The 26519-nt window shown below is 38.9% G+C and overlaps 1 protein-coding gene and 1 non-coding gene across 5 annotated transcripts; both read left to right on the forward strand.

The window, feature by feature from the left end:
- The first annotated feature begins 29 nt into the window (after positions 1-29).
- Positions 30-25173, forward strand: GSKIP (GSK3B interacting protein). 4 transcript variants are annotated; one of them, XM_074393573.1, is made up of 4 exons: positions 42-108; positions 17782-17882; positions 20383-20641; positions 23665-25173. In XM_074393573.1, exons 3-4 carry the CDS (start codon positions 20384-20386, stop codon positions 23824-23826), a joined length of 420 nt encoding a protein of 139 aa, XP_074249674.1. In that variant the 5' UTR covers positions 42-108; positions 17782-17882; position 20383; the 3' UTR covers positions 23827-25173. The 4 variants fall into 4 exon arrangements, with proteins under 4 accessions (XP_003928888.2, XP_074249674.1, XP_074249675.1 ...); XM_074393574.1 differs by lacking the exon at positions 17782-17882 and adding an exon at positions 464-649 and having other exon boundaries at positions 55-108; XM_003928839.4 differs by lacking the exon at positions 17782-17882 and having other exon boundaries at positions 30-108.
- Positions 22753-22943, forward strand: LOC120364218 (U2 spliceosomal RNA). Its single transcript, XR_005579552.2, has one exon. It is a non-coding gene; the product is annotated as a U2 spliceosomal RNA (small nuclear RNA).
- Positions 25174-26519: the final 1346 nt, after the last annotated feature.

Consider the following 26519-nt stretch of genomic DNA (forward strand, 5'->3'; position numbering starts at 1 on the left):
CCGGCTCCAAGGGGGCGGGGCAGGCGAGGGCGGGGAGGGAGGGGGCGGCGCCGCGGGCCGGCTCCAGTCGCCTCTGGAGGGAGGAAGAAGAGGACGCCGGTTGCGCAGGTGAGTGGCTGCCGGGTAGGCTGCGGGCTAGGGGGCGGCCGCCGAGAAGGGCTATGGGCTCCGGGCGCCGGCGAGCCGTGGGGCCTTCCGGACGGGGAGGCGACGCCACGCAGCGGGCTGGGCCGAGAGGGGCGATAGTCTGCGGGGGGGCCCCCGCCCGGGTTCAGAAGGGTCTGGGGGCGGGTCCGGCCGGCCTGCCTCTCCCGGCCCCACCGAGACCCCGGCGCCCCGGAAACGCACACTTGGGGCGCCGCCGTCTCCGCGGGAAGGACTGGAGCCCCTCTCGAGCCCGCCCGCGCCCGAGTATTGACCGGTGCCCAGAGTCAGCAAGTTCTTCGTCCCCCGCCTCCTGCAGGTATTGTTTCCGAGGCTTCCTCCTCGTCGCCGTTCGCCTGCGGTTTGCAGAGCGCTGCTCCCATACGCTCGCCTAATCCTGGGTGTGTCATACCAACCATCAGGAAACTTGGGTTTTGGAAGCATCTGTGGGCAAAGCTGCATTCCTTGAGGAATGCTAAAGGCTCCTGACCCCGCGGAAACCTGGGTGAGGAACTTGGGCTGTTCTGGCAGTCTGCGCAATCGTATTTCTGCCTTTTGGGAGGCAACTCCTGCAGAGGCGGAGCTGGCTTTTAAGTTAGTCAACCTCACCAGGCCTGGGTGCGGATGTTCGGTGGCCCAGAAGCCAGATGTCCTGGGTTAGAATCTTGGCACTGACACCAGTTAGCCCAGCCACCTTGAGCCGGCCACTGCTTTCCCCGAGCCTACGTTGCCTCCTTTGCCGAGTGTGAGCGGATTAAAATCTTAAGTGCATGGATTTGTGATGAGTAGGGCACGAACCTGAACAGTCCTGAAACATACAGCTGTTTAATCACAGTGAATTAAGACGACCAATTTAAAGAGTGAAATATGTACTATCTCGGTAACTTTCATGAATGCCTTGGAAATACAGCCCAAAATGTTGGTAGGTGGAGAAAGATCTGGTTGCCTTTTCCACAACCACCTTTTCGTTTTAGAACCAGGGTGCTCTATATGCAGTTGCTTGAATTGTTGATTCCCCTCATTCTTTGTAGACTTATCCCAGTATTCTCAGTAACTTAAATTTCCTGGCTCTTCTTCATTCAGAAATATTTATTTAGGTCTGTTAAATGAAAGGCACCACAGTTGATGTGAAAAGTGTCCGGAATCAAGCAGAACCTTCAAGGAGTCTGTGTTATAAAGTTGAAGGTCGTTGTCCATGGTGGTGCCTGCTTGTGGTCCCAGCTAGTTTAGGAGCTGAGGCAGGAGGATCACTTGAGCCCAGGAGTTTAAGGCTGCAGTGAGCTATGATCATGCCACTGCACTCCAGCCTGAACTACAGAGGAAGACCCCGCCTCTTAATAATAATAAAGTGGAAGGTTTGTTCATTTATTCTTTAAATACTTATTGATTGCCTTCTATGTGCCAAGCACTGTTCTAGGTGTTGGCGATACAATGAACAGATAAGAACCTTCCTGAAGCTTACATTTTATTGATGGGAGGTGAAGCATACAATAAATAAGTGACTAATATGCATTGTGGTGATAAGGGCTGTTGGAAAAGCGAAAGCAATGTAAAAATGGAGATGGGGAACAGAGAACGGACTTGCCATTTTTATATGAGATGGTAAGGGAAACTCTCTTATTCAAAAAGATTACATTTTAGCAGAAACTTGGGAGAAAGCTGGAAAGTGCGGCACATGTATACCTGGAAGAGTTGTTTTCCAAGCATGGGGAACAGCAGGTGCAATGCCCTGTTACAGAATGCTTGGCGAGTTTAAGGAACATCAGGAATGAGTGAAAGAAAGTAGAAGCTGAGCGGTTGGGGGTTGGGGGCTGGAGGTGCAGAGGAAGCACATCATGTAGGGCTTTGTAGGCCATTATAAGAACTTTGGGGCCGGGCACAGTGCTTCACGCCTGTATTCCCAGCACTTTGGGAGGCCAAGACAGGTGGATCACTTGAGGTCATGAGTTCAAGACCAACCTGGCCAACATGGTGAAACCCCGTCTCTACCAAAAATATATAAAATATTAGTCGGGTGTCGACAAAGCGAGACTCGGTCTCAAAACAAAAAGTTAGTGTCATGGCGTGTGCCTGTAATCCCAGCTACTTGGGAGACTGAGGCAGGAGAATCGCTTGAACCCAGGTGGCAGAGGTTGTGATGAGCCGAGATCGTACCACTGCATTCCAGCTTGTGCAACAGAGCAAGACTCTGTCTCAAAAAAAAAGGAATTTTGGCTTTTACTCTGGGTGAGATGGATTTGGGAGAGGAGTGACATAATATGGCCTTAAGTTTCTATGGGATCATGCTAACTGCTGTGTTAAGAATAGTCTGGTGTGGAGGTTGGAGTGCTAGAGTGAAAACAACAAAACCAGTTAGAAGGATATCGCAGTAATACGAGGATTACCAAAGTGGTAGCAGTGAAGAGGGTTAGTTAGAAGCAGTTGGATTCTGGATATTGTTTGAAGATAAGGTGTGTTTGCAAATAATAATTCTAATATTTGCCATAGAAGGAATATAAGCAAGGTGATATAAAAAGTCAAAGGTGGGGTCTTATTTGGTAAGAAATTAGACCTTGAAAGGTTTGAACTAGACTTCTGACAAATAGATATGATTTGGACCTCTTTCAGCACCTATTAAATGAGTGGTTTTCTTTTCAATATAGGATTGCATTCAGGCTATCCATAGAATGCCTACAATTTTAAATATCAGAAAGGAAAATTAAAACGGAAGGTTTTTCAATAACAAATATGCTCTATTCAGAGTATTTGTGTTACCTTGTAACCTTAATGCTTTCTAGGAGAAATTCAGTATAAATGTTAAGGTTTACGACTTGTCATTATGATACCTTTCGCTTAAATAGGGTACAAACTCATCCCAAATCACAGTGCTGTTTTTGTGTTTTGTCAAAGACAAAGTACCTGTCACAGAATGTTAACACCTTGCATTAATTGAGGAAAATTGTTGGAAATAGATGCTCAGTGCTGCAAAGAAAAATTAGCACTGGGACAAAGGATCTTTCAGCAACACAATTTTTACTTCCCGGACTGCAGGAAGGGTACCCTCACTAGCCATTGTGCCACAAGAGTACAATGAACAAAGGAAAACAGACAAATTTGTCCCTTGCGCATTTGGGATCGTCCTTACTGCTGTGTCTGATCTCTGTTGGCTGGAGCCAGACCTCACAATCTAAACTAAAACCCGATTGGCTAACAACTTAAAACTTTTTTGAACAGGTAAAAGCAGTGGAGAGCTGGGACATGCCTGTGAGCACATCCAGCACAGATATCTTGGTTAAAGTACAAGAACATAGAATGTACTACATGCCTAGAAGGATGGCATGACTAACAGCTACATAGGACAGGGCTTAACAAAGTTATTAGCACACTTAGAATTTGACAAGAAAGGAAACTTTAAAAAGGAACTTGTCTATTTCTCACAAAGATGAAAATAATTACCCTGGCCAGGTGTGGTGACATGCCCCTGTAATTCCAGGACTTTGGAAGGCCAAAGCGGGAGGATCACCTGCGACCAGGATTTTGGGACCAGGCTGGGTGCCAGAGCAAGACCTTATTTCAAAAAATAAAAATAAATTTAAAAAATATTTAATTACCCAACCGAATATTATCAGCCTATTAAGAATTTATATAAAAGTTTGAAGTGACAGGTGAGACACTGTATACCAGAGACTAAATAGGTCATGTCAAAATAATAGTCCTTCAGAGAAATCCGTTAACATGGGAAATGAAAGAAAAGCCAAGGAGATGTATTTGATCTTTTTTAATGACTTGCACCTGAGATAACAGGCATATGCCATCAGAGCTGCATGCCTCACGGCTCTTAGAAGAATTGTACAACATAGCAGCAGCCACTCCCCTACATAATGTGAACAGCACCTACTTGGAGCCACATGGCTTGAGTTTCAGGGCCAGGCTTTTCTTCTTGAAAGATAGTGTTAAATACTTTTAATATAATAGATTACATTTCTTGAGCTGTTGGCCCAGCACAATTCTAAGCACTTTTCATATTCACTCATTTGGTTCTCTAAATATCACTTGCCATCATTTTAAAGAGAAGAAATATATAACTGAGAAAGATTAAAACATCGTTTCTCAAGTCACAGAGTAAATTAAGTGGCTGAGCTAAGATTCTAGCCCTGTCAGCCAGCTTGAGAGCCTGTTAACCATCACACCTTACTGGCCACTTCTTGTTCACATTGAGAGGATTTTCCAGGTTGTGGTGTGAGATACAAATAAAGATAATCATGAATAAGATACTGTATCCTGCCCTCAGCTGACTGTTACAATGTCAGCTGAAAGGTCAGACTTTCAGAGTGAAAATTTGCAATCTCTGTACTGCTCTTGAAATCTTTCTGGCCCTGTTCTTTTGTCAGGCTACATATATGTGACTGTCTTTCTGTGCCCATTTTTTTGTCATCAAGGACAAAGCTCTTTGATGCTCTGAACTCGTAATGAAACAAAGTAGTCTAATAAATTAAGAAGTAAAGAATAAAGGATTTAGTAATCAGTGTCATAATAACCAGTTTTATGAATCCTCCAAAAATACTAACATCACCCAAAAATTATGCCAACAAATGGAGAAAAGAGCTGGTTCTTAAATAATTTATGTATGATGTTTTAAGCAGGTAATACAATCTACCAGAATAAATAATAGCAACTGTAAGGTATTTCAATTTTTGTTTCTTCATTATAAACAGATATTACTATTTGGAGTTTAAAGGGAAAGCAGAGAGGTTTTTAATGTCTCTTTAGATATTGATTTATGTTTGTTAGAATGTACTTTAAATAGAGTGCTAAATAATACTTATTTTTTACAGTATTATATAGAAATGAGAAACTAATAACCTGGATTTTTTTTTTCAACATTCAGTTTTTAAGGGTCTTTTACTGGAGGCTCATTTATAGTTTCTGGTTTTGAAGGAAAGGTTTACAGAGTTGTATTGCTGCTCTCCCCGCCCCCAACCTTTTTTTTGACACAGAGTCTCACTTTGTCACCCAGGCTGGAGTGCAGTGGCACAATTGCTCACTGTAGCCTCAACCTCCCAGACTCAAGTGATCTTCCTACCTCAGCCCCCAAGTAGCTGGGACTACAGGCTTGTGCCACTATACCTAGCTAATTTTTATATTTTTTTGTAGAGACAGGGTTTCACCATATTGCCCAGGCAGGTCTCAAACTCCTGGACTCAAACAATCCACCCACCTTGGCCTCCTAAAGTGCTGGGATTACAGGCATGAGCCAGAGCACCCAGCCAGTGTTTTTGCTTATTTACAGTTTTTAAAACTCAAATTAACACTGTGTTTCTTCATCCTGAGTTCCCTCATTAATCAACAAAAGCACTGCTATGGTTTGGGTTTGTTCTGCCCCACCAAGCCTCTTGTTGAAATTTGATCCCCAGTGTTAGAGGTAAATCCTGGTGGGAGGTGTTTGGATTGTGGTGGCGGATCCCTCCTGAATGGCCCAGTGCCCTTCTCCTGAGACCCAGTGAGCTCTCACTCTTAGTTCACTGAGAATTGGTTGTTGAAAAGAACCTGGCACCTCCTCACTTTCTCTTTCTCTTTCTCTCCCTTCCTCTCCCCCCTCCCTCTCTTTCTCCCTCTCCCCCTTCCTTTCTCCCTACCTCCTTCCTTTCACCATGGGATATGCGTATGCTGGCTCCCCTTCTGTCTTGAGTGGAAGCACCTAAGGCAGACAATTGGTATTTAAAGTGGGATGTTGATATAAAGAGACTTGAAAATGTGGAAACAGCTTTGGAACTGGGTAATGGAGAGGTTGAAAGAGCTTGAAGGGCTCAGAAAACAGGAAGATAAAAGAATGTTTGGAATGTCTTAGAGATTGGTTAAATGATTGTGACCAAAGTGCTGATACAAATATATATAGTAAAGGCCATGCTGAGGAGAAATAAGATGGAAATGAGGATCTTATTGAGAACTGGAGCAAACATCACCGTTGTTACACTGTAGAACTTGGCTGCATTGCCTCCATGCCCTAGGGCTTTGTGGAAGGCCCAACTTGAGTTATGACCTAGAGTATCTGGTATAAGAAATGTCTAAGCAGCAAAGGGTTCAAGAAGTGGCATAGCTGCTTTTAACAGCTCACAATCAAATATGGGAGGAAAGGAATGACCTGAAGTTGGAATTTGTAATTAAAAGTAAAGCAGAGCATAAAATATGGAAATATTTGCAGCCTGGCCTTGTGTTAAAGAAGGAAAGAGCATTTTCAGAAGAATCCAGTTAGTTCAGATAAAAGGGAGCCAGGTGCGAATAGCTAAGACAATGGGGAAAAGTCCCTCAAGACATTTCAGGAATCTCCTAATCTGTCCCTCTCATCACAAGTCCAGAAGCCTAGAAGACCAAGAATGGTTTCCATGGTCAAAGCCTTGGGCACAACTGTTCTGTGCCACCTTGGCATGTGCTCCCTGCATCCTGGTTGCTCCAGCTCCCCCTCTGTTTAAGAGGACTCCAGGTACTGCTCAGGCTGCAAGCTGTCGCCTTTGCAGCTTCTGTGTGTTACAGGACACAGAATGCAAGAGTGGCAGAGGCTTGGCAGCTCCCACCTAGATTTTAGACGGTGTATCAGAAGGCCTAGGTGTCACAGAGATGTTCTGCTAGGACAGTGCCAAGCAGAAATGTGGAATTGGAGCCCTGATGCAGAGTCTCCACTGGAGTGTTAACTAGTAGAGCTATGGGAACAAGGTTGCCATGGGGACCACAGAATTGCACACTGGCAGTGTGCACCGTCATCCTGGAAAAGCCACAGGCATTTGACTCCAACTCATGAGAGCAACCACGTGAGCTGCACCCAGGAGAGCCATAGGGATGGGACTGCCCAAAGCCTTGGGAGCCCACCCCTCACATCACTGTGCCCAGGATGTAGGACATGCTCAAAGGAGATTTGGGAACTTTAAGGTTAATGTGTGCCCTGATGGGTTTCAGAGTCTCATGGGGCCTCTTACCCTTCTCTTGGCCAATTTCTTCCTTTGGAAAACAGCATTTATCCAATGACTGTTCCATCATTGTATCTTGGAAGTAAGTAACTTGTTTTTTTATGTTACAGGCTTATAGCTGTAAGGAATTTGCCTTGAGTCTCACATGAGACTTTGGACTTTTAAGTTGGTGCTGGAACAAAACAAGACTCGGGGACTATTGGGATGGAACCATTGTATTTTGAATGTGAGAAGGACATCAGATTTGAGAAGCGAGGAGTGGAAGGCTGTGGTTTGAGTAGGGTTTGTTTGGCCCCACCAAGTCTCTTGTCAAAATTTGATCTGCATTGTTGCAGATGGGGCCTGGTGAGAGGTGTTTGGATCGGGGTGGGAGCAGGGCGGGGAGGGGCCAGGTAGAGGGGCGAGAGATAGGGATCTCTCATGAATGGCTCAGTGTCTTTCTCCCAAGAATGAGTGAGTTTTCATTCAGTTTCTGACAGAACTGGTTGTTGAAAAGAGCCTACCTCTCCTCATATATCTATCTATCTGACTCTCCTCCTCTATATCTATCTATCTATCTATCTATCTATCTATCTATCTAATGTATCTATCGTCTCTACCTACCTACCTAGTACCTGACTCTCCTCCTCTCTATCTATTTTATCTATCTACCTACCTTCTACCTACCTACCTACCTACCTGTCTGTCTCCCCCACCCCTACCCTCTCTCGCTGTGTGATCTTGACACACTGGCTCCTCTTCCACCATGAGTGGAGGCAGCTGGAGGCCGTTGGAGATTCTCGCACTGCTTCATGTACAGCCTGTAGAACCATGAGCCAAATAAACCTCTTTTCTTTGTAAATGACTGAGCCTCAGATACTTCTTTATAGCAATACAAACAGACTAAGATAAGCATAATACAATTCTGTTGTCCAGATTTATAATTACTAAATATATATACCTCTGTCCTTGCTGAAAATGGGGTGCAGAGTAATTTTATAAACCAGTGTATACATGGGAAAATAGCCATTCTTACTGAATTACACTTTATATTTGTGATACTATACATGATTGTGAATTAAAATTTTCTATTTCAAAATAAATACATCTCTAAGCTATTGAAAACAGATTAAATGTTATGTATTACAGAAAACAAAGGTTAAATTAGGTTTTAGCTTGCCTAAATTCTTAATGTTGCTGATAATAATTAATAAACTTTATTCATCTTTCCTTTCAAAACAGTTGTTGGAAATGCAGATAAATTCAGAACTCTTGTTTTATCTGTAACTGATGCTACCAGTTATTTTAAGTGTCTGAATAATAACCTGGCTTCTCTAGGATTTCTGCTTCCTATACTTTATACTCCCAAAATACCACAATTTTTAAATTGTTTTTTTCTTGTTGAAAACATAATACATTTCCTTTTCACCATAGGAAAATTACAATATTAAAAAATTAAAACTATCAATTTTTTTTTTTTTTTTTTTTTTTTTTGAGACGGAGTCTTACTCTGTCACCCAGGCTGGAATGTAGTGGTGCGATCTCAGCTCACTTCAGCCTCTGCATCCCAGGTTCAAGAGATTCTCCTGCCTCAGCCAGCCTAGTAACTTAGATTACAGGAATGTGCCACCACACCCGGCTAAATTTTTCTATTTTTAGTGGAGATGGGGTTTCGCCATGTCGGCCAGACTGGTCTTGAACTCCTGACCTCAAGTGATCCACCTGCCTCAGCCTCCCAAAGTGTTGGGATTTTAGGCGTGAGCTACCACACCCTGCCAAAACTATCAATAATTATTTTAAAGCCTAACCTCAGCCCTTACCTTGTGCCCTTTTACCAGCTCCTGCCTCTGCTTGTTAACTGCCAGGCACAGTGCCTAAAATTTTCACCTTGTTGAATTAATGCCTTGGGTTAGGGCTATACTTCTCAAGCTGATTTTTCATGCAAATATTCCTCATTTAAACGTACCTTTTAGATTTAGAGGCAAAGGAAACTATAGATGTGTAGGGATATAACCAAAAGAGGATGTGGCTTGAGACATCCAAACATTCGTGTACTTTGTATTTAAAGTTCTAGGCAGTTTTGTAATATTTCCTGATATTGATATAGTAACAGTGATGTGTATTTTCCAAGAACATCTGCCATGTTTGTCCTGCATCTTTGTATACTCTTAGTCACAGAGCTGAGTATCAGTCTTGAGAAACAGAGAGTTAGAATTTTTTCTGTGTTTTATTCATTTAGAAAATATTCAGTGAAGTTCTGCTTTATACCAGACACTGTGCTGGAACACACTCCCATTTTCATGGGTTTTTAGTAGTACAGACACAAAAATTATTTGCCATGAAGCTTAAGTACAGCAGTACCAAAGTAGAGATACTATTCAGGGAGATATAGTGATGGACGACCATCTTGAGATCAGTTATAGAATCCTGAAATAGGTTTGTCTGAGCTGAATTTTAGAGGATTATAAGTCTTCAAAGTATTTTGTTAAAATACATTTTTAAGTTAAAAACATATAGTGAGCCTGTGTCAAAAATGTATTTAATAATGAAGTTAACAGCAAGATGGTAAAAGCTGGTTCGGAGTAGTATAGGAGAGACCAAAGTCAATGAAAGAGAAACCAATGAAATAGGCTTGCTAAGTTAGCTCAGAACTGATTATTGGGATTACATGGCCAAGACAGACTAACAAGGACCCTCTCACCTTAATTTCAAAAAAAAAGAAGAAATGGGCAAAATATATGAAACAATGGTTTCAAGACTTTTGAGCATCAGGTAATGGGCAGTAATCCCTGAGAAGCAACATACAAATACGGTGAGCCTGTTGCCCCAGTGTATTGCCTAGAGATTCTCCAGGCATGGCCCTGGAAAGAAGAATCCAAGTAAAGCCTGATGGCCTCCCTGAATTGAGGACATGGAGCTAGGAACCCAAGAAGGTCAAGGCAGCTAGGACAGAGTACTAGAAAGTAAATAGCTTCACAGAAAGCAAGGACTCTGAAGATGTACAGAGGGTCTCCCTTTAGCCTACAGCTGAATACTGATTGATGGCTGTGAGTTCACTGCCCTAGGCTGGGGAAAGAACTACCAAAAAGAATTAGAGGAGGGGCCAGATGAGTTGGCTCACACCTGTAATCCAAACACTTTGGGAGTCCTATGTGGGTGGATCACTTAAACTCAGGAGTTTGAAACCAGCCTGACCAACTTAGTGAAAACCCATCTCTAATAAAAATACAAAAATTAGCCGCACATGGTGGCAGGCATCAGTAACCCCAGCTACTCAGGAGGCTGAGGCAGGAGAATTGCATGAACCCAGGAGACTTGAGATTGCAGTGAGCTGAGATGGCACCACTACTCCAGCCTGGGTAACAGAGCGAGACTCTTGTCTCAAAAAAAAAAAAAAAAAAGAATTAGAGCATACTGACTTTGAGACTTTCTCAAGCAAAGGTGATAAGAAAATTATACATCACATTTCTTTGGAGAGTAAATTGCTGGATTTTCATCTTTATTGGATAATATCAAATCATTTCCCAAAGTGTTGTGCCAGTTTACACTCCCACTCAGTGTCTAAATGTTCTCTGTTCTGCATCCTCAATAATAACTTGATTTAGAAAATTTTTTATGCATGGACTCAAAAAGGAAAATGTTTTACTGCTCTGCAAGATGTTAAATGTTACCTCATTTTAATTATTTCTATGATTTCTAACTGTGAATATATTTTCATGTGTTTAATAATCATAACTGTCCTTCCATGAAAAAAAAATGTAAGAATTAAAGGAAACAATTTTCTGAGCTAAACTAGGACCAGGGATAATTCCCATTCTTACCATATGGAATGGAAACCCTCCTAATTCATAGGGCATTGGGTAAAGTACTCAGAAAGTTTTTGACTCTGTAATGGGACAAAATTAACTAGAGATTAAATGCAGCTCTTGTACTGCCTAAAAGCAAGACCTAGAAGGATCAAGCTATTTCCAGATAACTACCTCCCAAGGACAATGCTCAGTAATATTTATTACTTTTTAAACTTTTTCTCACCATCTGTCTAACAAAATGAATTTAATAATATTTAAAATAATATAAAAGCATCCGGCTCCAAATTCAGGATATCTGCATCCAATCAGAAGTGACCAGGCATGCAAAGCAGCAGAATGTAACCTATAATTGAGAAGATAAATCCATTTATTGAGACTAACCAGAAATAAAACTTGAAGTTAGTAGGCAGGACATTTTAACAGTTATTACAGCTGTATTTTATATGTTCAAAATGCTATGAAAAAGATTGAGCAAATTGAGCAAAGACATGGAAAATATGTTTAAAAGATTAAAAGACACAGATACTGAAGAAAAGATTCGCAAACTTGAAGACATACGAGTAGAAACAATTCAAAATCAAACAGTGAAAAAAATAAATACAACAGTGGGGAATAGGACACCTTCACTTGGACTAATATACATAAAATTAGAGTCCCCAAAGAGAGTAGGGACACATAAATGTTTGAAGAAATAATGGCCAGCAATTTTCCAAATTTGTTGAAAACTGTAAACCTACAGATTCCAGAATCCCAATGAAACCTAAGGAAAAGAAGCATGAAAAATCTACACCAAGAGGAACAAAGATATCAGTAACATCAAATGTCTCATTGGAAACAATACAAGCAAGATGATAGTCTAGAAACATCTTTTTAATTTTTTTTTTTATTTTAGAGACACAGGCTCTTACGCTTTTGCCCACACTGGTCATGAGCTGAGTTCAAGCAGTCCTTCCATCTTAGACTCCCAAATAGCTAGGACTACAGGTGCATGCCACTGTACCCAAGAAACATATTTAAACATATTGAAAGAAACATATTTAAACATATTGAAAGAAAAAAATTACTGTCCACCTATAATTCTCTATGCAGCAAAAATATCTTTCAGCTATGAAGGTGCAAGGGAGACTAGTTCAGACATAACCAGAAATGAAAGGATTCGTCAACTGCAGACCTACACTATAGGAAATGTTGTAAGAAGTTATTCAGGCAGAAGGAAAATTATACAGATCATATATGTAGATATAGATCAGTACAAATGAAGGAGCACCAAAAATGGTAATTATATGGTTACGTATGAAATACTTCTTATTACCTAAATCTCTCTGAAAAATAATTGACTGTTTAAAGCAAAAATAATATTATGAAGTTTATAATTTATGTAGAAGTAAAATATATGGCAAAAATAGCAAAATCTCTTGTAAAGTTTGTATACATGAAGTAGTATAATATTAATTGTAAGTGTACTGTGATAAAGATGTATACTATAAGCTTTAAAGCAACCACCAAAAACATACAACAAAAAATATAATTAATAAGAACTAAAAGATATAAAGAATCCTAAAAGGTGGTCAGTTCAAAAGCAAGGAGGAAAATAAGGGAAAGGGAGTAAAGTACAGATGAGACTAAAAGAAAACAAGTAGCAAGATAGCAAATTCAAACTCAGCTATATCAGTAATTACAGTAATCAAATTAAATGTAAGGGGTCTAAACACCCTTAGTCCATTTTCGTGCTAGGCAGTTTACATACTTCTCTTAACAGAGAAGCGTATAACAGAGTACCTGAAATTTGATAATTTATAAAGAAAAGAAATTTACTTCTCATAGTAATGGAGGCTGAGAAGTCCAAGGTAGAGGTGTCACATCTGGAGAGGGCCTTCTCACTCGTGGGGAGTCTGCAGAGTCCTGAGGTGGCACAGGGCATTACATAGCGAGGGAGACTGAATTTGCTGGCTCAGTTCTTTCCCCCTCTTCTTATCACTTGCAAGTTCTACTTGCATGATAACCCATGAAACCATTAGTCCATGAATGGATTAATCCACTCTTTGGGTAGACCACTCATGACACAGTCACCTCCTAAGGCTTCACTTCTTGGTGCTGCCACGTTGCATTAGAAATTAAATTTCTTTTTTTTTTGAGACGGAGTTTCACTCTTGTTACCCAGGCTGGAGTGCAATGGCGCGATCTCCGCTCACCGCAACCTCCGCCTCCTGGGTTCAGGCAATTCTCCTGCCTCAGCCTCCTGAGTAGCTGGGATTACGGGCACGAGCCATCATGCCTAGCTAATTTTTTGTATTTTTAGTAGAGACAGGGTTTCACCAAGTTGACCAGGATGGTCTCGATCTCTTGACCTCGTGATCCACCCGCCTTGGTCTCCCAAAGTGCTGGGATTACAGGCTTGAGCCACCGCGCCTGGCCTAGAAATTAAATTTCAACGTGAGTTTTGGAGGGGGCAAACATTCATACCATAGCACACCCCAGTTAAAAGATTGCCAGGTGCATAAAAAAGCAGGACCACCCTGCATACTGCCAATAAGCAACCCATATTAAATAAAAAGATATTTGTATTTCCATTCCCAAGACCTTAAAACAGCCTATTATATCAAAATCAAATTTCTCTCTCTAGGTGTCAGCACAATGTCAAATTTGGCCATCCCTGCCTATCCTTGTATTTTAACCAGGCTAGTTCCTGCCACACCCTGTGCCGACCCTTGCTTATGCTTTGTTCCCTATGCAAAATCCTTCACAATTCTCAAGACCTTTTTGCTTGTTTATAACTATTCATTCATGCTCATTCCAGACCAGTTTTGAATGACCTGGACCCTTTGTCAAGCCCTATCTTTACTGTTCTAAGAGAATGTTATAGCTCTTAGAACAGTAAAGAATTTTCTGCCCATTTGCCTTATTTTGTAGATGAGAACTTCATAAGACCAATGAGATTATGTGGCCAACTCAAGTTCATACAAGTTTAGTGATAGAGTTTGTAATAGGACCAAGACATATTGTTTTCTAGAATTATCTGCCGCTCACAACTAAGTACATTTTGGGGAAATAATTATGATGTGTTTCTATGGCATTAGTATTTGTACAAATACTTCATTTCATGTGCCTGTCTTATTTCCCAAATTAGACTGCAAGCTACCTGTAGACATCTCTTATTAGTATTCTAGTGCTTTACTGTTTACAATAGCAAAGGCTTGGAACCAACCCAAATTCCCATCAGTGATAGACTAGGTAAAGAAAATGTGGCACATATACACCATGGAATGCTATGCAGCCATAAAAAAGGATGAGTTCCTGTCCTTTGCTGGGACATGGATGAAGCTGAAAACCATCATTCTCAGCAAACTGACACAAGAACAGAAAACCAAACACTGTATGTTCTCACTCATAAGTCGGTGTTGAACAATGAGAACACACGGACACAGGGAGGGGAACATCACACACTGGGGCCTGTTGTGGGTGGGAAGGCTAGGGGAAGGATAGCAGGGGGTAGGGAGATTCGGGAAGGATAACATTACGAGAAATACCTAATGTAGATGAAGTGAGGATGGAAGCAGCAAACCACCATGGCATGTGCATACCTGTGTAACAGACTTGCACAATGTGCACATGTACCCCAGAACTTAAAGTATAATTTTATGTAATCCCAGCATTTTGGGAGGCCGAGGTGGGTGGATCACGAGGTCAGGAGATCGAGACCATCCTGGTCAACATGGTGAAACCCCGACTCTACTAAAAATACAAAAAATCAGCTGGGCATGGTGGCACGCTCCTGTAATCCCAGCTACTCAGGAGGCTGAGGCAGGAGAATTGCCTGAACCCAGGAGGCGGAGGTTGCGGTGAGCCGAGATCACACCATTGCACTCCAGCCTGGGTAACAAGAGCGAAACTCCGTCTCAAAAAAAAAAAAAAAAAGTATAATTTTTAAAAAAGTATTCTAGTGTTTAAAAAAATGCTGGATATGTAGGTACAGAGTAGATTATGATATTTGATTAATAAACTTAGAATCCAAATAGATAAGATTATAAAACAGGATAATAATTCATTAGTTTTTACTGTTTGAAAAAGTAATGATTGATTCCTTTACATACAGTAGTTAGGATTCAGTTGTATCTCAATTTCCAAATTTTGCTACTCATATATAAAATTTGATTCAGTGCCTTTATATCTGCTGAGATTTTTCAACCTTAGTATAAACTCTGCTTATTATCATATTATCTGCAAGTTTTCACAGAGGTCTAGACCTGTGCCATCTGATACAGTGGCCACTAGCTGTTTAAATTTAAATGAACCAAAATTAAATAAATTTTAAAATTCAGTTTCTCCATCACAGTAGCCAGACTTTAGATGGTTAGTAGCTACTGTATTGGAGGGCAACAGTAAAGAACATTTCCATCATCACAGAAAGTTCTATTCATCTAGAATTTCTTATGTGATGATAAATTGTTTTATGTACAAAAAGGGAAACCAGAGATTTTTACAAGATTCACATTGATGAGTCAACCCTTCTGGTAACCTAATGGCAGTTCTAAAGTGTCAATAGTAATTCTAGTGGTTGTTCCTTCACTGAAATGGGCATGTATTTCCTCATCCTCAATGGTATGGGCCTCTAGTCAGGTGCACAGATAGATAATCCTTTGAGCAGAAAATATATCTATATTCCATCTTTACCTTCTGTTTAAATGTGTATTTATATGTCTTAAATACTTTAATTGTGGTAGAGTATGTCTATAAATGCTTATAATAAGGTGTGTCTATTCAAAATATTTTGACCTATTGGGGTACATAATCCAAAATGTGGAAGCTGCTTCTCAAATGTCTGTCGACATAGCAACCTAGTTGCTCACTGCTCTGCCTCTGTAACTTCTATCATCGCCAGCTAACTGACTTCATGGTTTTTGGCTCTTTTCAAACTCCCTGAGAGAGAATCTGATTAGGCCACCATGCAGAATCAAGTAGTTGGACAAAGCTGTTGACTTAGGACATAAATAAACCCCTTGCCAACCTTGAGATGGTGCTTTTAATTGAAATACTCATCCCCAGCACATTTTGCTATGATGATGCTAGAATTAAAATACGAAGCATGAGTCCTGTGATGCAGAAACCTTTCCAGAGAAGGCAGTGGGCTTGGCAAGTACTCTGGGCCTCCTTTTAAGAGAAGCATGTAAACTGCCTAGCACCTTATGTTGCCCATCAAATGTGTTTATTGAAAATAAACTGGCCAAGCACAGTGCCTCACACCTGTAATCCCAGCATTTTGGGAGACCAAGGTGGAAGGATTGCTGGAGCCCAGGAGTGCAAGACTAGCCTGGGTAACATAGGAAGACCCTGTCTCAAAAAGTAGAATTACCCGGGCATGATGGCACCCATTGTAGTCCCAACTACTTGGGAGGCTGAGGTGGGAGGATCATTTGAGCCTGAGATTGTGCCACTGCACTATGGCCTAGGTGACAGCAAGATCCTGTCTCATTCAATCATAAATAAATACTTTTTCTTGGGTCACTGTACTATGGCCTAGGCAACAGCAAGATCTTGTCTCATAAATAAATAACTACAAAAAAGGAAGGGCAGAAAAAGAAGTCGTTGAATGTTTTCATGTATGTTAAAGATTGAGGAAGTTACCATAAGCTGAGGAAATCAGATGTCGTTTGGAAGTTAGAAAAGGCAAGGAAACATACTCCTTCCTGAAGCCTCTAGAAGGAATACAGACCTGCTGGAATGTTGCTTTTAGACTTCTCATCCCCAGAACTGTAAGAGAATAAATGTGTGCTATTTTAAGCCACTAATTTGATAATTTGTTGTGGTAGCAATAGGAAACTAATTGATATCCAGATTCTACAAAGCTTTTATTAAGTACTTTCTACATGACAGGCACAAAAATATTCATCATCATCACCATCATCATCTGAGGTCCATTTTCTAAACCTTTTTACCTGGGGCTGTTGTAGAGCTAAATCAATCACTGCCTTTCATTATGGGTAGACTCCTAAATGCAGTAGAATGCTTTCTGTTGCCAGTAAGATAATGGGAATTTGTTGGCTTCAATAACTGAGAAGTGCAAAGGTTGGGAAACCAGAATAGGCTCTGGCTACATTTCTCTGTAAATCTCTTGAGTCTGTTGTTTTTCTGTCATCAGCATCATGCTTGGGCCAGTGGCCCCATCTCAACATGGCTGACATGGCTGCCTGGAACAGCTGGGGCTGTGTGCTGTGACTGAACTATTCTGGATTAAAGTGACCAGGAAGGCCAGACACGGTGGCTCATGCCTATAATCCCAGCACTTTGGGAGGCCAAGGTGGGCAGATCGCTTGAGGTCAGGAGTTTGGGACGAGCCTGGCCAACATGGTGAAACCCCATCTCAGCTTTAAAAAAAAAAAACAAAAATTAGCCAGGCCTGTAATCCCAGCTACTCTGGAGGCTGAGGCTGGAGAACCGCTTGAACCCATGAGGTGGAGATTGCAGTGAGCTGAGATCACATCATTGCACTCCAGCCTGGGCGAGAGAGTAAGACACCATCTCAAAAAAATAAATAAAGTGACAGGAAGAATTTCGCGTATTAGTTAGTTTGGAACAGTTTGTATCTGGAGGTTGGAGTTAACCTCAGCCAAATTTCTTGGTTAGTTTTCTTAGTGCAGGAAGGGGGCATTATGGTTGCCCTTGGAAAATATGTGTGGTATTAGGCAGGGAAAAGGATATTGGTAAATAATCCAGAATCTGTTTCAACCAACAAAAAAAGAAGTTGTAATCATACCTTAAAATAATAGCTAAAAATATTATTTATATAATGTACCATTATTTTAATTTATATATATTATCAAAAGTTCTGAATTTTATGTTATTCGGAGACATTTCAGGGAAAGTGTCATAAAAGTTCAGTCTTAGGAAAGGTATCTTCCTCCTCTTTGCAGCTTGATGCTGATTATTACAACTGTTTGGTGACCTACTTCACTGACCTGTGAGGAGTTCTTCCATTCAACTACTGGATTCTTGATCTTTCTGCATTATTAAGGTCCTAATTGCAATGAATTAGACTCTTGCAAAAAAGAAAAAAAAGCTTTATAAATGTAAAACTGTCTCATACAAACATCTTTTTGTGTAATGATTATTATTTCTGACATCTCTAATTGAAGTACTTGACAACTTTAGCAAAATTAAGATGTTTGATATTCATGGTGTCAAGATTTATAGTAGACAGTCATTTCTAAATCTTCAAAACTATGTAAAAAAGAAAGGGCTCATTTTGTATATATAAAACCGAATATAATCTTAAACAGTATATTGATTATTTTTAGAATAAGGTAAAATTTGGAAAACCAAGTGTTTTTCCTATATAATAAGTCAATTTGAGCTTTCAATTACCCGACAGATTGCTCCAGCAATAATTGGTAATTTTATAATTAACCTTCTGTTGTTTGTAGTGAGGGACTAATTTTGTAAAGTGCTGTGAGAGACAAGATTAAGAATCTTTAAAACATATCATTAATCGAACTAGGATTGGAGGAATACATTATATATTTGCTATGTAATTTTTTGAAATAGCTTTATGTATGTTATTATAAATTGCCTTCAGCAAGTAGTTTTGACTTTTATAATGTGCAAATGACATTTAGCTGATTTTTGCTGATAATTCAGAGCAGTGGCTGCACAGCAGAATGACTCGAGCTCTGAAAAAAATAACGTGTCTTTCAGAGATTTTGATTTTGTTTTTCTGTAGTGAGGAAAATGTATCTATAATTTTAGAAGCTCTTGCAGATAATTCTAATAACCAGCTTAAAGGATTTCGAATGTCACTACCTTAAGGGATTTTGAATATTACACAAATAGGGCATGAGTTAGTAACTTGGAAATAGCAACGGACATTGTCATATACCAGATAAATAGTTTAAATTATATGCTTATAAGTATTGTCCATATTGTCAGGAAAAAATTGAGACTCCTTCTAAAAATGCATTTAAGGGTCAGGTGTGGTGGCACGAGCCTGTAGTCCCAACTACTCAGGCAGCTGAGGTAGCAGGATGGCTTGAGCACAGGAGTGCTGGGCTTTAGTGCACGAAGATCACACCTGTGAATAACCACTGCAGTCTAGCCTGGGCAACATGGTGAGACCTTGTCTCTTAAAATACAGTGAGTTTATTACTGGTCTAGTCTAACTGCAGTGTGGTGAGGGGGTCAGACTAGACCTTGACCACAGTGCTCAAGTAGGTAGGAAATGAATGTTGATTGAATATGCGAAAGAATGAAGAGTTATGCTTCATTCACAATGGCAGATGCTTCATCCGTATCAGAGAAATGAAACTTTACTTTTAAAACCTGCCAAGTAAAAAGCGCAATAGCTCACAATAGCTTGTTCTATAGAGCCCTTTTTACATTCCAGAGCACTTTCACATTCATTAACTTTTCTCATTCATACATTTCAAATTGTAAGAATACAATTGCCTAAGATACACATAGCCAGGAAGATCCATTTTAACCCCAGTCACAGAAGAAAAGCTAAAACCACATAGCAGCCTGGCAGTAATATTGGATCAAGTTAGCATGAGAAATTAGAAATAATATTTTTTAAAATAGAACATTTGGGTCAGTTCATATTAGTAGTGAAAAGATGAGTTATTCAGTAAATGGTATTGGGACAGTTGGCTGTCTATCTGGGAAATAAAGTTATGCAAAATAAATTCCAGATGGATCAAAGAGTTAAATGCAGATAGAATGAGAATTTACAAGGCAATTTAGGGGATTTTTAAAATGTAATCATGGGATGGGGTAGGCCTAGAGCAAAACCCCAATCCAGAAGTCATAAAAGGAACTACTGAGAGGTAGTGTACTGTGGTAGGTAAAGGCTTGCTCTCTGATTTCATACAATTTAGATTCATTTCCATTTTTGCTTTTTCAACTATATGATCTTAGAACCAAAAATATCCTATAAACATCCAAAAAGATGTTTACTCAAGGAAATACTTATTAAAACAATGAGCTATCATTCTTTGCCTCTTAAATTGGCAAAAATTTAAAAGAATTGGAAAGAGGTGAAAAAGAGTACAGTCTCATATTCTGTTAGTGAAGTGTAAGTCATACATTCTTTTTCTGAAGGGTAAATTGGCAGTATCTATTCAAATTTAAAATAAGTATGTCCTTTGACTCAGCAATTTTGGTTCTAAATTTCTTTCCTAGAGAAATAATTACATATTTATTTTTTTTAATATGTGCTAGGATTGTTACTGCTGCATTATTCAATATAGCTTTAAAAAACCGTAATGTTCTAAATGCTTATCAGTATGGAAATTGACCTTTTGAGGGTAAGTGAAGAAGGGAGATCCTTTTTTTGAAAATCTATAGGAGGTCTATGATTTTGCTGTGAGAAACCACTAGAAATGTTTTTAGATAGTATTTTTGCTAAAAATTGTTAGCTAGTGTATTGTGCTAAGTAGCAGTTTTAAGGCATAGCTAATTTTAATCAAATGTAATATTTTGAATGTCTTTTATAAAGAAATTTTATAACTGCTTTTTTATAGAATGGAAACAGATTGTAATCCCATGGAGCTAAGCAGTATGGCAGGATTCGAAGATGGTTCAGAGCTCAATGGTTTTGAAGGAACTGACATGAAAGACATGAGGCTAGAAGCTGAAGCAGTTGTAAATGATGTTCTCTTTGCTGTTAACAACATGTTTGTCTCGAAAAGCCTGCGCTGTGCAGATGATGTGGCCTATATCAATGTGGAAACAAAGGAGAGAAACAGATACTGCCTAGAGCTCACTGAAGCGGGGCTTAAGGTAACTCACTTTTCTTTTTAGAAAAAAAAAATTATGTCTTTACCACTTTATTAAAAAGAGGGGTGAGTGGGGAGGGGAAGAGTGTTAACTAGGAACTGGATATTCAGTAGCTTCCAAAATTTTTTTAAGGAACACTTTTTATCTAGAAATTTTTATTAATTTCAGTCTTTTGATCAATATGGGGAAACTGAATTTTTTTGAAAAACATTTTATTTGCAGGGTGCGACTTTGTTTTAATCATGACCCTCAAAACTAATTTATTTCTCATCTATAACTAAATGTGTTCACCAAAATTATATATACATTGTCTGCATTGATGGGTTTTGCAGTCATTGTGTTGAAAAGATCTTTGTCAACCTCTTAGAAATGTCTCTTCTGTTAAAATAACATACTTGACAACACTGTCTTCCAGATCAGAAATAAATCAGAGCAGAACATTCCACCCCCAGATTTCCAGTGGTGTCCTATTAGCCCTTTATTACAAGTATCTCTTTATTATGAGAGCTCTTCTAGGCAGATTAACCTTTCCATTGTTTACACGAAAATCATGAGTTTAGAATAGTAGAAAACATCACCAGAGAGCAACTTTTAATTAAAAAAGAACAAAACTGTAGGCCATGCCTGGTGGCCCTTGTCTGTAATCCTAACACTTAGGGAGGCCAAGCTAGTAGGATCATTTTAGGCCAAGAATTCAAGATCAGCCTGGGCAACATAGCGAGACCCTGTTTCTTCTATATATATATATATATGTTTTAATTAGCCCAACATGGTGGCACTTGCCTGTAATCCCAACTACTTGGGAGGCTTAGGAGGGGGCCCATGAGTTCGAGGTTGTGGTGAGCTGTGACTGGCCCACTGTACTCCAGCCTGGGTACACAAAGAGACTCTTCTGAAAAAAAAACTTATAAAAACCTTTGACCTACTGAACAAAGGGATGGACATTAGAAAATGTAAAATTTAGTTTTAACCTTCCTAATCAATAACTCTTCACTCTTGGCAAACATCATACATTTCTGTGTTTCTATATTTGTTCAAAGTAATTGTACATTATCATAAGGTGGTGAGCAAGGCCTGCCTAAGCAAGTAAGAATGTCACATAATATTATGTTAAGTACATAAATATCTCTTTATTTCACTGGATTCAGTTTGTTGGAGATGAGTCATGTATACTGTATACTCCTTGATAGAGCAAAGTGCAAGACCAGCATTTGTACTGCCCTCAGTTCCCTCACAGCTGCCACAAAGATCGCTGCTTAACTTTAAGTGTAGTACCTGAATTAACTAATTTTCGTGCACTCCTTTCCACATCCTTAAATTTGTACTAAAAGCTCCTAGTGTTTAGAGATGGATCTTTAATCAGAAGTAGAGGTAAGTGACCCAGGTAAACTAACTCTGTCTTGTGTTTGTTAAATTCTAAGTTGGCTGTGGAGAGGTAGAAGGAGTTCTGATTAGAGAGTCAGCAGTGCAGTCTTAAGTGTGAATTTTAATGATCTTGGGTGAGTCTGTCTAACCCTGAGAGTTCCTGCTTCTTAATTAACTTAGAGATTATGAAAATCTTAAAATGATTTGGGGAATGATTATTTGACTGTATGATACAGAAATACCTGAACCATTTGTAAAACCTGGCATGTAGTAGGTACCCAAATATTTGTTTGTTTTTCAGTCTGATTCAGTTAACATTTATTAAGCTACTATCCTGCATCAGCAAATTGAAAATCAAACCATGAATAAGACATGATGTATGTTCACCAGGAAGATCACAGTCTAGCAGACATAAGAGGAAGAAGTGAGACTGAACTGTACTCCACTGTAGAGTGCAGTCACTGAGCATGGATCTGAAGAGGTGTGATTCATTTTCCTTAGGTGTCTGCCTCTGCTTTTCATTAAAAAAAACCACTCAGCTTCTATTTCTAACATAAACTTCATTCCTATGGCTTAAATAGATGTCATAAAAATTTAGGATTTATATAGGAAATTTACAGACTTTAGTCAAGTCAGCAAAAACTAAATTTTGCCCCATGTTGTGCTGGTGAACCATTACACACTTTATAATCCTGTCAAAAAGAAAAGTTGTAGCTGTGTTCACAGGAGAAAAAAAAAAAAACCCACACATCACTTCTTTGCCTTTTGGCTAAGGTCTGTTGTAGTATCTCTTCTTATCAATTTAATATCTGTTAGGTCCTCTATCCAAGGATAGTATAGTAAATGGATTTTTGGAGAAGGGAGATAGAATAGGCTCTTGCTCTGTTCACTCCTCACATCGACCTGGTATTGCAATTCCTCCAGAAATAGTGTACCCCGCCAAGAAAAAAAAACGCAATAACACTCCCTTTTATCTCACAGAGTTGAGCATTCATTCCCTGTCAGATAAGAAATATATTAAGTGGAATTGACTTTTCAGATTACTAGTAATAAAGCTAAGCAGTTATAAAAACTAATAAACTAATTATTAAACCAATTATTAATAAAATAATTGTTAAAATTAATAACATTAAAACTAAATCATTAGGAATAATTTATAGAATTCAATGTATAAAAGGAATACAAAATAAATAATGATAAAAATATGAACTAATGCTGTATTACCTATTACAGTACTTAATATAGTGGACCTTCAATATATGTGGAATTAAATAGGTAAATAATACATGTATGTTTTGTAATATGAAAATGAAATACTGTTTTCGTGTAGCTTTTCAAATTCTCTACATTACTCTGAGACTCAGAAGTAAATAAAACCTTTTAAATTTTGAAAAAAAATCTGTAGGGAGCATTTTATTGGTGTTTCTGTGTTATATATTACACGTTGCTCAAGTATTAAAGTTTTTGTTTAAAATGTACATACTCTGACTTTGATTGAGAAATAGTCTCATTTGATAATTACCCATGTATCTCTGGTGGTCCCATGGCTAGGAAAAAATATATATATTTTTAAAAAGGATGATTATTCACGTAAACCGTTGGTTTTTGCTTTCTGTACCAAGATGAAAACTGATGAATTCACTGTTGCATTTCTCTTGTAGGTGGTAGGCTATGCTTTTGACCAGGTGGATGATCATTTACAGACTCCCTACCACGAAACAGTCTACTCCTTGTTGGATACACTCAGCCCTGCCTACCGGGAAGCATTTGGAAACGCACTCCTTCAAAGACTGGAAGCTTTGAAAAGGGATGGACAGTCATGACTATACTTTTTCCTTTCAGAGGGGCTGGTGCTGGTACAGAATGTTGACATAAAGCTTGAAATTCTTGCATATGGTCATATGAAATGCATATTTGGTTTTGTGTCTTAATCACTTGCTTCCAACTTAGGCTTTTGGCTCAGAAGATTATTGAATAATGATTTTAGTTTCTGTTTCACCAAGGGAATTCTGAGGCCGTTGCTGTGATACCATCATTAAGACCTTCACATTTCTTCATACAATCTCTCTGCATTTCAAATTCTAATCAGTATTACATACTCTTATTACAGGGCTTTGATGCTGCCAGCACTCTCTTTTACATAGGAAATTCTAGATTTGCACAGTAATAGAGGAATTAGAATTACCTAACTATACACTTTGATTCAACCTGCTAAATCAGGGGTTCACTACTAGCTTGGACAAACTTTGTAGTAATTATTTGCTACTAGCCTTATTGGAAACAAATTATCAACTAGTTTCCCCTGCACAAATTTTGAAATTCACTGCTTCATGTAATCTATTTATATTACTAATATGGTTTAATAAAGATGAATTAATTATATATTACTTAACTAGTATTAAATGAAAAACAGGGACTGAAATAGTTCTGTATTCCGTGTTTGCAACAGCCAGCCAACTAAGCAGAGGATAAACCGTTAGCAAATGAATGTAATAATTACTCATTTCCTAGATATCTAAGCACATAAGCAAATACAGGAACAGACTCCATTCTTTTTCTTAACAAAAAGCATCTTCAGTGTGTGATTTAAAAGAAGGAAGATTCTGGTGTCCTAACAAACAATATTTTGGCCTGTGTTGATTCTTATTCTGAATGTGTGTTTACATAATGTACAGTATATATTCAGAAAGTATTTTTGCTTCAACGTTTACTTTCTATGATGTAGTGCTTTGGTATTCCCACAGCACCTCACCTTCCCCAACAGATGTACAGTGTTCTGTCTCCATGCGAAATCTACAATGTAATATGAGTGCATTGTATGGGTTTGAAACCAAAGGATGAATGAAGCATTCAGAGACTTAATATTTGAAAAAGGGATACTCAGTATTTTATATTTTATTACAGGTACTGATATTTATAAACTTCGTAAACTGTACCATGCTGCCACATGTTGTCAAGTACACGTTGAACAATAAGGATTGGGGAGTTGTTTTTTAATGGTCGCCTAAAGCAGCTGCTGTAGAAATGTGGAACTGAAATTTTGCATCTGGTCACACCTTCATGCATTTGTCATTTGCAGATATTTTTCCATCATTATTAAAAAAATAGGAACTTTTAGGCTCTGAAGATCATATGGACCAGAGCAAATTAAAGTTCGGTTTGTGTCACAATCCATTGTCAGACTTCATTGGAATGCTTTGTTTGATGATGTATATTCATTCTCAGCTTTATTTTCAGATGCTTAACTGGGCAATGAAGTCTAACTTCAGGTGGAACTTTCTCATGCTTAATCTCAGGCTAAATGTAAATGATATTTGTAAAGTTTGAATAAAATTCTCTTTACTCATTTTGAGTTAGTATGAAGAAAAGTGATGGTTGTATGTTTAAGAATTGAAATTGTTCACTTTGTGATAAATGATTAATTCCAAGAACTTGTTTTCATTTTTTAATTCTGTATTACTATGTTTTGATTTGAAGTGACTGAAGTGAGCTGCTTTTTATTACTATGAAAGAGTAATGAGGAACAAGAGGAGAGGACTTTAATAAAACTACACAGATATACATGAGAATCTAGATATTAAAACCTCCATTTTACCTGGTCTGTTTAAAGAACTTAACCAGCAGATAGGCTGGGCGTGGTAGCTCACACTTGGAATTCGAGTGGTTTGGGAGGCCCAGTCAGGAAGATCACTGAGGCCAGGAGTACAAGACCAGCCTGAGCAACATAGATTCTATCTCTACAAAAAAAAAAAAAAAAATTATGAAAGCATGGCTGGTGGTGACACACACCTGTAGTCCTAGCTACTAGGAAAGCTGAAGCAGGAAAATTGCTTGAGCCCAGGAATTGGAGACTGTAGTGAGCTACAATCGTGCTTCTGCACTCCAGCCTGGCTTACAGAACAAGACCCCGTCTATTAAAAAAAAAAAAAAAAGAAAGAAAGAAAATTATAGAACCAGATAAATTCCTTGATTTTGCTTCTAAAGGAAAAAGAAAAACTTGTGTATAAATAACTCTTCAAATCAATAGGAAGAAAAAATACAAACAATGGGCAAATACAATCAACTCAGGAAAAAAAAAATACAGAGGTCAGTAATTACTTGAAAGAGGTCCAACCCAACTATTCATTCAAGAAAGAAAAATTTTAAGTGATCTGGTCATTTCACTTACTAATTTTGTGATTCTTATTTAAACAATACCAGTGAAGATTTAGTGAGGGAGCACTCTTAACATTCTATTGGAGGGTATGTGGGTGAGATCTTTCTGCAAACATTGATAATAAATCTTTTACAAAGTTTTTAACTTCTGAATTGGTAATATACTAGCAATCTAGCATCAAGAAATGATTCAGAAAAAGATAAACTATTGGCCGGGCGCAGTGGCTCAAGCCTGTAATCCCAGCACTTTGGGAGGCCGAGGCGGGTAGATCACAAGGTCGAGAGATCGAGACCATCCTGGTCAACATGGTGAAACCCCGTTCTACTAAAAATACAAAAAAACTAGCTGGGCATGGTGGTG

Source organism: Saimiri boliviensis, chromosome 2 (genome assembly GCF_048565385.1).
Source record: "Saimiri boliviensis isolate mSaiBol1 chromosome 2, mSaiBol1.pri, whole genome shotgun sequence".
NCBI lineage: Eukaryota > Metazoa > Chordata > Mammalia > Primates > Cebidae > Saimiri > Saimiri boliviensis.

Excerpts from the sequence above, each read along its gene's own strand:
- GSKIP (XM_003928839.4), top strand. The coding sequence starts at position 20,384 with ATGGAAACAGATTGTAATCCCATGGAGCTAAGCAGTATGGCAGGATTC. Across the intron at positions 20,642-23,664 it reads TCACTGAAGCGGGGCTTAAG|GTGGTAGGCTATGCTTTTGA; the intron begins GTAACTCACTTT and ends TTTCTCTTGTAG.